Source organism: Arachis duranensis, chromosome 1 (genome assembly GCF_000817695.3).
Source record: "Arachis duranensis cultivar V14167 chromosome 1, aradu.V14167.gnm2.J7QH, whole genome shotgun sequence".
In the NCBI taxonomy this organism is placed as follows: domain Eukaryota; kingdom Viridiplantae; phylum Streptophyta; class Magnoliopsida; order Fabales; family Fabaceae; genus Arachis; species Arachis duranensis.
This window is the reverse complement of record NC_029772.3, coordinates 65,152,461-65,163,116: the sequence shown is the minus strand read 5'-3', so window position 1 is coordinate 65,163,116 and position 10,656 is coordinate 65,152,461. Positions and strand designations below refer to the sequence as shown.

Genomic DNA, 10,656 nt, shown 5'->3' with positions numbered 1-10,656 from the left:
GATAATTATTTTTCAAAAAAAAAAAAATAAAACCGATTCAACAACAATTACATAAGAACAACCTTCAATACAAGCAAATTAAATATAATTGTCATGCATTATTGTTGGATTGGTCTTAATTTTTTTAAAAATTTAGCTGTCGACGGTATATTTGATGCAAATAAAAAAATTTTGGGACAAAATAAAAAACTTAAGGATATTTTTAACAAACTTCAAAAACAAAAAATACACTTTATCTAATTTTTAAATTATAATTAATTAAGGAGTTAACTAAAATTTTGGCAAAATTATTAGAATTAATAGAATAATTAAATCATAATTTTAGTAAATTTTAAATTATTTTATTGACTTCGTTAAATTTTGTGTTAAATTAAGTTTAGTTAACCCTAATTTAATATCAAACTATATTTTGTATCTATTAGTTGAATTATTCTTAAATGTCTAACTTTAGACCTAAATGTTTAATTTTGGATATAAAAAGAGGGTTAGAATTTTTACAGCACATCTTCCCAGAAAATAATTTATGAATGGAACTAAAAATGGTGTTATGCAAGATTATTGTAACATGGTGTGTTATCCTGGAATGTGGATCTGTCAAAAACAGTTTCTGAAAAACGCAAGTTGCGTTTTATTGATAAACAAAGATGAAACCAATGCATGGATGGGATGTGTCTGATGCAAACTGAAAAACGCAAGTTGCGTTTTATTCTTGGGTAGAAATTAAACCAATGCATGGCAAAGGGTTTGGTCAAGCAGCACTCCACAATCGCAAGTTGCGATTGTCACTGACCCTTATTGCATGTTTGACGCGTGTCTGATGAATGGGTTTGAAGAGGGCTTTAAAAAGACCAAATACAAACGCAGATGGAGAGAGGGAGAGTCTAACAAAGTGAGATGAAGCTGCGGTGAAGGAGCATGAGATGAGAGTGTTGCCTGTGGGAGGAAGAAGAAGAAATAGTAGGCTGGGTTTCAGTTTATGAAAAAAAAAAATGGTTCGTAATTTTACGTTACCTGAAGAACACATTATTGAGTATTTGGATCATCCACAATGGGTAATATAATTTTTTTTAATTTTATGATAAATAAATATATTTATTTTTAATTTATTTTTTTTATTTGAACAGTGTTATTGTTATTATTACTGTTAGTTAGTAACAACATTATTATTATTATTATTATTGTTATTATTATTATTGGTGCTAAAAAATTTTGATATTGGAACAAAAGGAATGATATACTTTAACATGGTAATTTTTGGTGTTTTTTAAAATTGTGGGAGTATACAAATCGGACCATGCGAGTTGTTTGATTTTAAAATTTTGCTTAAGAAATGGCAAATATGAATTTCGGAAGCTAGAAAATGGACCCTCCGAGTTGTTTGTTATTTTCAATTTTTTTACTGATGAAAAACTCGCATGGTCCGAATTCTGTTCCACTGACACCACATGGCTGTGAAGTACCTGTATTCCCCATATTCGAGTCCAACACCACTTTTATTTTCATATTCAAATTAAAAAGTGTCGGAACAACCGACCCGGTCAAAGTTAGAATATGCAGCTGGAATGAAATCAGAGGAAGCCGGAAAGAAAAGACTTTGGGCTGGAGCAAGCTTCAGGTATTTGAGAACTCTAAGTGCTGCTTGATGATGGCCAATTGTGGGACAGTCAAGACACTAGCTTAGCTTGCCAACAGCAAAGCTAATGTCAGGTCTTGTATTAGTAAGGTACAAGGGACGCCTAACCAGTCTTCTATACAAGGAAACATCTGAGAAAGGGGCTGCGCAATCCTTGGACAGCTTGGTGGAGTAGTCCATGAGAGTAGAGACAGGTTTTGCATTAATCATATCAAACTCAAAGAACAGGTTAAACACATATTTTCGCTGATATAAAGCAATTCCGGAACTATTTCGAGCTACTTCCATACCAATAAAGTACTTCAATTTTCCAAGATCCTTGATCTTGAAGGCATCATCCAATAATCCCTTTATGTGCTCAATTTCTCCCAAATTGTTCCCAGCTAATACGAGATCATCTATGTAGACTAATATTGTGGTGAAGTCATTGTTAGTGGATCTGGTGAAAAGAGCATAATCACGCTTGCTCTGCGTATATCCATAACCAAAGAGCTTTGAGCATAGCTTTTCGTGCCACTGTCGACTCGCTTGCTTTAACCCATACAAAGATTTTTTCAATATGCACACAAGATTGGACTGCGAAACGGATAGACCTGGTGGAATCTTCATATAAACTTCCTCGTGCAAATTCCCATGGAAGAAAGCAGTGTTCACATCTAGTTGTTGAATGTGCCAATTCTTGGCAGCAGCAATAGACAACAGAATCCGGATTGTCGCAGCTTTAATGGCCGGACTGAAAGTGTCAAAGTAATCAAACCCGGGTGTTTGAGTGAACCCTTTGGCAACGGGTCTCGCCTTGTGCCTTTCGACAGTGCCGTTGGGTTTGAACTTGATTTTGAAGATCCACCTACAACCAATAGTGTGCTTACCTGCTGGAAGCGTGGTTAATATCTAAGTCTTATTTAGTTTCAAAGCATCTAGTTTAGCTTTAATTGCATCTCTCCAACAAGAATGTGTTATTGCGACGGTATTGTACTTTACTGTTGTAATTATTATTATTATTATTATTATTATTATTATTATTATTATTATTATTATTATTATTGTTGTTGTTATTATTGTTGTTGTTGTTGTTGTTGAGGTCATCCTACTTGTGCGTAGGTGGAGTCATTGGCGCCGGCATACAAGATATACACGGAGGTCTACGGCGCAGTTCAGACGAGGACTCGATGACATGGGAGTCAACGATGTAAGTTTTAACCATTTAGGTTAGGGTCTTTGTTAAGAAAAATAATGTTACTAATAGGTCTCGTGCTTACTGGTGTGCAGTTTACATGGCGGCCGTATATCGACGTGGATGTTCCCATCGAACTCGGCGTAAATTTGTTTATGTGCTCCACGATGTCGCCATTAGTGTCGTTCGAATGTATAGAATGGCACCCAACAGATCGAGTTCGTCGACAATTCGGGTTGCAGCAGCTTCCACCAGACCCAGCATTTCAGATCGGTATTGATCATTGCAGGCGTTTGAGCGGTGCCCAGCATCATGACTGGAGAGACCGGACCAAGGAATGGCTTGACATGTGGCGTGATGGCCGCTATGATAGACTGCAGGTAGGGGAGGAGATTGTTGACTTCCATCCCCTCCCATTGTACTATGACTGGTACACACAGCAATACGGGGTTCACCTACGACTGTCAGATAGAGTTGCAGGTGAAGAGGCCGACGCGAATGCACAGCAAGAAGGTCCACCACAACCAGCTGGACCTCAGCATCAGGAACCGGCCTATGATCAAGGGTTTCAGGTATCGTTAAGGTTTATTGGTGTTAATATTAGCTTTACTGTTACCGTTATTGATTAGCGTCATTCATTTACAATTAGGTGCCACCATATGAGCCCCAGTTCCAGGCGCCTGCCTATGAGCCCCAGTTCCAGGTGCCGGCATATGACCCCCAGTTCATGATGCCAGGGTATGAGCAGCATTATCAGGTGCCGGCATATGAGCAGCACGTCCAGGAACCACAACAACATCAGGCAGCAGAGCCCTACATACCACAGTTGCTCATTCCAGCAGATGGTCAGTTAAGTCCATTTGTTGGGCTTGATTCGATAAGCTTCTCTCGACTCATGAGAGAGACATCTCAGCTATTTCCAGCGCGAGAGCAGCAAGGGCCTGTTGGTAGTGAGCCGTCTGTTGGTCGTCGGGCCACGTCTGGTCATGATAGTGACTTCAGTATGGATCGATCGCCGGGTCATGTAGGTCCTACTCGTGTGTCCGCACCACCACACACTGCGTTGTTCGACTTGAATGAATGCCCACAGCCGGAAGAGGGATTTCTGGGAGATGCCCTCCAGCATGAGTCTCATTCTGGTGGATATAGTGATCGGGGCATGAGTAGGTCCAGTGCTTACGACACTGGCGGTGCCAGCATGCCAGATGTTGGTGACTCCAGTAGTACTCAGGGTCATCCGTATAATTTACGGACACAGATTGCGCCTCCGGACAAATACACCCCATCTCAGTACGCGAAGAAGGCGCCCAGGAAGTAGGTTGATGCAGTTTAGTTCAATCCGTTTGAGTTTATGTTTTTATTCAGTGATGTAGATTGTATGGTATGTTTAGACGTCTCTGTTAGTCACCTTTTCTATTACAATGTGTTTAGATGTTTGTATTAGTAATCATCTCAACTACTATGTGTTTAGATGTTTCTATTTGTAATCGTATCTGTTACTATGTTTAAATGTTTAGGCGTTTTAATTCAGTGATGGAGATCGTATAGTATGTTTAGATGTTTCTATTTGTAATCGTATCTGTTACTATGTTTAAATGTTTAGGCGTTTTAATTCAGTGATGGAGATCGTATAGTATGTTTAGATGTTTCTATTTGTAATCGTTATTTACTGCATACATAAATAAAACGCACAAAGACTTAAAAAAGCTTACAAAAAAATTACATATAAAGGTCCATAAAAAGTTACATAAAAGGCTACATAAAAGGTCTTAATCACGATTGATTCCGGGCAGAGCTTGATTCTGCGCGCTGCGGACATCGACTCTGGCTATGTCCCTCCCGTCCACATATAGTACACCGGCGAGGACGACGCATGTCCCGCGAATCCATCTCATTCAAGTAGCGGGTTGACTTCGGTCTTCCTTTCGTTGCGCGCCTCAATGTCCAATTCGCGATCACCTTCGCTCCTTCATACGGAGCCCACGTAGATGGGTCACCCATCGGGACAAACTCGCCTCTGTAGACCTTGCAAATTTCGGACATTTTGTACACGTCATGCACATATATTTGCCAATCAAGACGCTGGTTGGCGCAACATGCAAGGACGTGGCGACATGGGAGTCGCTCGACCTGGAAGTGGCCACAATCGCAGTGTCGTTGCGCGAGATTAACGGTGTGAATGGAACCATCTTGCATTTCGCGAACCTCAAACATCTCGTTGCGCCTGTCGAACCTATTGACCACAATGTTGCCTGCACGTCGAAAACTTTCTTCGACTCTTTTGGTGGCAAATTCTGAATATGTGAATCCATTGCGGACACGCTCATGAGCCTCGGAGCTCTTTCGAGTGAACAATTCGTTCAGCCGATAGAAAGTAGACCTAACAATGGCAGTCACAGGAAGGTTGCGTGCACCCTTCAGGACAGAATTTATGCACTCTACCAAGTTTGTCGTCATATGTCCCCAACGATGACCCCCGTCGAATGCCAACACCCATCTCTGAACACCGATCTCATCACACCATTGCGCATACGCCTCACCCCGCTCTCTCAGCCTTTGGTAGTTTTTGTTGTACTCTTGCTCCGTCCTAGAATATCCTGTTGGAGAAACCATTTAATCATAAGCAACTTGCACGAAATTAATAGGAACAGAACCATAACAACGAAATCAAATACTTGTGTTAACCACGATTTTATGCAAATATGGAGTCTTGAACCTCCTTAAGAAGTTAGAACCGATGTGCCTGATGCAGTACATGTGCCACGCTCTTGGCGGTGACCATGCACCGTTGCTGCGAGCTATTGCTGCGTCGATGGAGTTATGGCGGTCAGAAATAATGCCGACGCCATCGATGGTCACAACATATCTCCGCAGGTTGCTTAGGAAAAACTCCCACGCGTCTGCCGTCTCACCCTCGACTATTGCAAACGCAATAGGCACAATGTTCTGGTTCCCATCCTGTGCAACGGCAACTAGAAGCGCACCTTTATATTTTCCGTACAGGTGTGTCCCATCAACCTGCACCAGTGGCTTGCAGTGTCGGAATGCTACTATACACGGATAGAAACTCCAAAAAATGCGATGAAGAACTCTTACATCTTAAACCTCCTCACTCTCACGGTAAACAATGAGCGTCTTTATTTGAACACGAGACCTTGGCATCTTTGCAGTCATTGCTTTCAACCAAACTGGCAGAGTCTGGTAAGAAACCTCCCAACCACCAAAAACTTTTGCGACCGATTTCTGCTTTGCCAACCAAGCCTTGCGGTAACTGATAGTGTAGTTGAACTTTGACTGAACTTCTGCAATAATAGACTTCACCTTTATGGACGGATCTGCTTCGACCAACGGCCTAATGGCATCTGCAATTGTGTCTGAGTCCAACTTGGCATGATCTTGCGAGATAGTTCCCATGGTGCACGTGTGTTTGCCATTGTATCTCCTGATCTCCCAACAAGCTTTCTTCCGAATCAAGCTAGCTTAGATAAGCCAATCGCACCCGGCACCATAACCCTTGCATTTCGCATAGAATTTCTGCGGCTCAAACTCATACACAGTGTAATCAACTCCTCTAGAGATAGTGTAGCTTTTGATTGCAGATATCACCGACTCTCTAGAGCCAAATTCCATTCCGACACTGAATTCACCATCTTCGGCCGCAGCGTTGCCTTCACCAACGATAAGCGCACCACCATCAGTCAGACAAGGCAAATAAAATGGACACTAGTGGTAACGTGAATTAATAACCATAATATAACATACCCATATTCGCATACTCAGGAAATTCTGGGGCATGCATGGCTTCGAGATCAAGAGTCCGCATAAAAGACGGAACACCAAACGACTGCTGGCTTATAACAGCATGCGCTTCATTTGGCACCGCCGGATTGCCGGCCAGATCTCCGTCATCGTTTTCGTCATCGACTTCATAGTTGGCTTCGAACTCCTCTTCACTGTCGTCGTTATCTTCCTCCCAGCCTATATCCCCAAACTCGTTAATGTTGACCTCCTCGTCAAACTCGTCCACCCCCGTATGCTGTTCAAACTCAACGTACAGCTCTATTAGCGGCACCTGAAATCGGGTTTGTTGATAAATACAGAACATCCTCTGCATGCTTGCATCGTCAGTGATAGCCATTATTTGAAACTGTATCAGCCCACCAAATACTTGTACAGGACTCCTGTACAAAATATAACTCACCTTTTTCGAAATGTGACTTGGTATGTTGACACAAATACCATTTTGCAACTCCACAAAACTCGTGGTATATGGAATAGCAAATGAAAACGGACATTCACAAACAAAAGTCACTCCTTCGTGTGTGTTCGATATAACCTCACCGTTATAATACACTCGTATATTTGCAATACCTTCCATAATCTCACTTTTTTAACCCTTCTAATACCCAAAAAATCTCACAATTAAGAGATGCATGAACGAATGAAAGGTGAAAGGGGGCACAAGTGAGAAATTTAGGAGTGAGGTACGAGTTTGAGATAGCTGAGTTAGCAATTTATAGGCAAAGTTCTTCATTATAATATTATATTACATATAAAACGCAACCTGCGTTTTACGGACTTCAAAAAAATTTTTGGACCAAATAAAACGCAACATGCGATTTACTCTGCCCAAAAAAATTTCTGAGCCCATCAAATTCACAAACGCATCATGCGTTTTATATTAAAAAATTTTTTTTAATTCCAATTCCACAAACGCAACATGCGTTTGTCTCCATTCAATTGTAAAGCAAAAAAAAATTAATTGTGAAGCATAAAAAACGCAACTTGCGTTTGTTATATATCCATAGCAGTGCAAAATTTGGTGAAACACCCATTTCAATGCACATCACCAAAACCTTTTCCATATCAAAATTAATCAGCCACATCTTCCGAACAATGACAATAATAACTTTATAAATTTTACTATAAGATAATAAGAAAATTTTACTATAAGATAATAAGTCTTTAAAGAATATATTCTAAAACAACTTAATCTATTTTCAAAATAACAGAGAAATCAATTTATTTGACATAAATAATTTTTGAAAATTTTAAAAGAATAAAAATTTATTGGACTGAAATATTCGATACGTAATTTTTGGGAATCAATTTGAATATTTATTCTTTAAAAATTATATTTAGAATTTGAAACAGAGACGGATAGCATGCATGGTAGAACATATATATTTTTGATGATCCAATATGATATGACTTGGTCCTAACATTAGTTTGCAATGCAACATTTCCATGTACCAAATTAATTGAGACGGTGAAAGTAATTATTAACTACTTCAATTGGAACAGCTGTGCAATGACCAATGAGGCATAATCATATCATAAAAAAGCAAGCTGAGAGAGTGACAGCACATACATAACCCCATCAATTAATTAACCTTGCAAGTGTTTAGGCTAATCTAATCGAAATATACATAATTATAATTAATAAGATACTACTTCTGATATATGGCTGGCTGTTCATGCAACAACTGATCTAAAGCTTGAAATTATGGCAGACATTGACATACATTTAAGAAATTAATTAAGGCGAAATTAATCCACATTATGTCCATCTGTCTAGCTAGCAAGCTTGGCGTGTACATGTGTTATACGCAAATTAATAAAATGTCCTGACGCCAAATTAAAGCCATGAAGAAGAAATTACCTAGATGCTTCATATGTACTGTGGAGGCAGTATTAGTGTCTGTGGTCAAAAGTCTAATTAGCATTTGTTTATAAGAAAAATCAGAGGCATCAATAACATTGCTGTGAAAAGCAGGATCAATCTTATGATTTTTAATTGACCTCTCTAAAAACCTTTATCTCATGAATCTTGTGCTTAAAAGTATAACCTTTTCTTTCTCTTTGTTTTTTACCAACTTTAAGAGTAGTGTTTAATCTATCTATGTTTTTAGGATAAACGAAGTAATTTTTTAAACAAAAATATTATTCGTACATTAAAAATTACTCACAAATATATTTGTGTAGTTTAATTTATTTTTAATGTGTATTTATGTTTTAACATATATTTTATACTAATGACTGATTTTGATAACTAATTTTAATATACATGTAACATAATTATTTTTTTAAATAAGTATTTATTTTATTTTTTGAATTATTTGTTTGTCCTTTGAAAAAAGTATGTGTAGGAAATAAACCGTTGAAGAGAAAGAAAATTTGTAGGAAAAATTAAGATAATAAATAATTTAAGAAAATATTCAAATGTATTGATATACTAATATTTAGTAATTTTTAATCATTAATTTTAATTATAAAAAAATATACAATATATAAAATTAAAATTTATTAAAATACCGGTATATCAATATACTTAAATACTTTTCAATAATTTATTCTCATATATTTTTAAAAAGGCAAATATATCTATTTTAAAATTATAAAACTAACCCTAACCATTATAAAGTTATATCTTTAATTATACACACAAATGTATGTATTCATATATAATTAAAATATCATTAAAAAGATAATATAGTTAGTATTTTCTATCAAAAGTTTGTGTGATTATTTTATTTTATACAATAAATAAATATATCATAAAATAATGTTTCCCTTAGTTTTAAAAATATCATGTAAAATAGTTTTTATTCTTGACCATAATTGTAGTTTTATAAAAAAAAAGTATTTCTATATTTGTAATCACCAAACAACTTAACAGATAATTCTATTTCTAATAAAAATTTTTATAAAAATATTAAAATATAAATTACTTTTTTATTTCCGAATTTTATTATGTCCTTTTTACTTTAGTTTGGTTTTTGAAAGTAGTCTGAGGTGTACTTGAGATAAATGTGAGTAAATGGGCTTGGCGATTTGTTAGGAAATGGTGTGAGGGTATCTAGAAAGGCATTCCCGTCAGGTTTCTGAACCGCAGTTGAGGGTACCTAACTACCTATAAAGAACTCCAGTGCTTAAAAGGGAGTGGTATTTATAGAGTTGAGAAATGATTCCGTCATCAATAAAATCAATCTCTTGGTTGAGATTGGGCGGTTGTATCCCCTAGTTATTCTCCTTTGACATTAATACCCAAAATAATGGGTGCAGCTCTTTAACATTATCCCCACGTTAGGTTGGGCTCAGGTCAAGAAACTCCAATGGTGCCGCTTAGTGATACTTGTCCAAATCTGTCTTTTTGGGTCAACTCAATCCAAGTAGCCCAAACAGCTATCAAATGTAGTAGTTAGGATAATTCTTTTAAACTAGTGCCGTTTGGTTCACTTTAGGTCCAGGTAAGAACAAGAAGAAATTTTTTTCAACCACAAAAATAATTTGTCTTAAAATAATATTTGTTGAGATTTGAGAATTTAATTATTTTATAATAAAATTTGTTTAAAATTTATTTATTTGATACTCATATCAAACATTTTATTATAATTGTTAGAGGAATCAAACTGTCTCACACAAATAATTTTCAAAAACTTTTAAAATACTAAAAATTTATAAAGAAATAAAGTATATGTTTTGAAATTTATTGAAGACCAATTTAAATATATAATATAAAATTATTTACTCCCTAACTAATATATTTATCCCTAATCCAATATAATAATTGTTCTTCTCAATGAGTTCTTACATAGTTGCGAAGCTATTATTTTATTTAGTGATAAATGAGTAATATATATTAATTTGAATACGATAATGATTATGATGAAAACGTTAACTCATCCATGCCAACAATGAAGGAAATAATGTGCCGAGACGCACCTAGCATGGTGAGAACGAAGGAGTTTGAGCTCCATTTGAATTGATTAGTGTGTATATATATAGGGTAGGGGAAAAAAGATGAGAAGTTAATAAGTACAATTAAAAAAAAAAAGTTTGGGGGGGG

General features: G+C 36.8%; 2 protein-coding genes across 2 annotated transcripts; both read right to left on the bottom strand.

The window, feature by feature from the left end:
- Positions 1-4,580: 4,580 nt before the first annotated feature.
- Positions 4,581-6,221, bottom strand: LOC107494056 (uncharacterized). The gene is made up of 3 exons (XM_016115091.1): positions 5,913-6,221; positions 5,483-5,825; positions 4,581-5,404 (listed from the first exon to the last, which is right to left on the bottom strand). Exons 1-3 carry the CDS (start codon positions 6,219-6,221, stop codon positions 4,581-4,583), a joined length of 1,476 nt encoding a protein of 491 aa, XP_015970577.1.
- A 66-nt stretch (positions 6,222-6,287) lies between these two features.
- On the bottom strand, positions 6,288-7,185 carry LOC107494063 (uncharacterized). The gene is made up of 2 exons (XM_016115097.1): positions 6,570-7,185; positions 6,288-6,475 (listed from the first exon to the last, which is right to left on the bottom strand). Exons 1-2 carry the CDS (start codon positions 7,183-7,185, stop codon positions 6,288-6,290), a joined length of 804 nt encoding a protein of 267 aa, XP_015970583.1.
- Between the last annotated feature and the right edge of the window lie 3,471 nt (positions 7,186-10,656).

Excerpts from the sequence above, each read along its gene's own strand:
- LOC107494063 (XM_016115097.1), bottom strand. The coding sequence starts at position 7,185 with ATGGAAGGTATTGCAAATATACGAGTGTATTATAACGGTGAGGTTATA. Across the intron at positions 6,476-6,569 it reads TCCTGAGTATGCGAATATGG|GCAACGCTGCGGCCGAAGAT; the intron begins GTATGTTATATT and ends TCGTTGGTGAAG.
- LOC107494056 (XM_016115091.1), bottom strand. The coding sequence starts at position 6,221 with ATGGGAACTATCTCGCAAGATCATGCCAAGTTGGACTCAGACACAATT. Across the intron at positions 5,826-5,912 it reads TTTACCGTGAGAGTGAGGAG|GTTGATGGGACACACCTGTA; the intron begins GTTTAAGATGTA and ends CCACTGGTGCAG. Across the intron at positions 5,405-5,482 it reads TAAAATCGTGGTTAACACAA|GATATTCTAGGACGGAGCAA; the intron begins GTATTTGATTTC and ends TTTCTCCAACAG.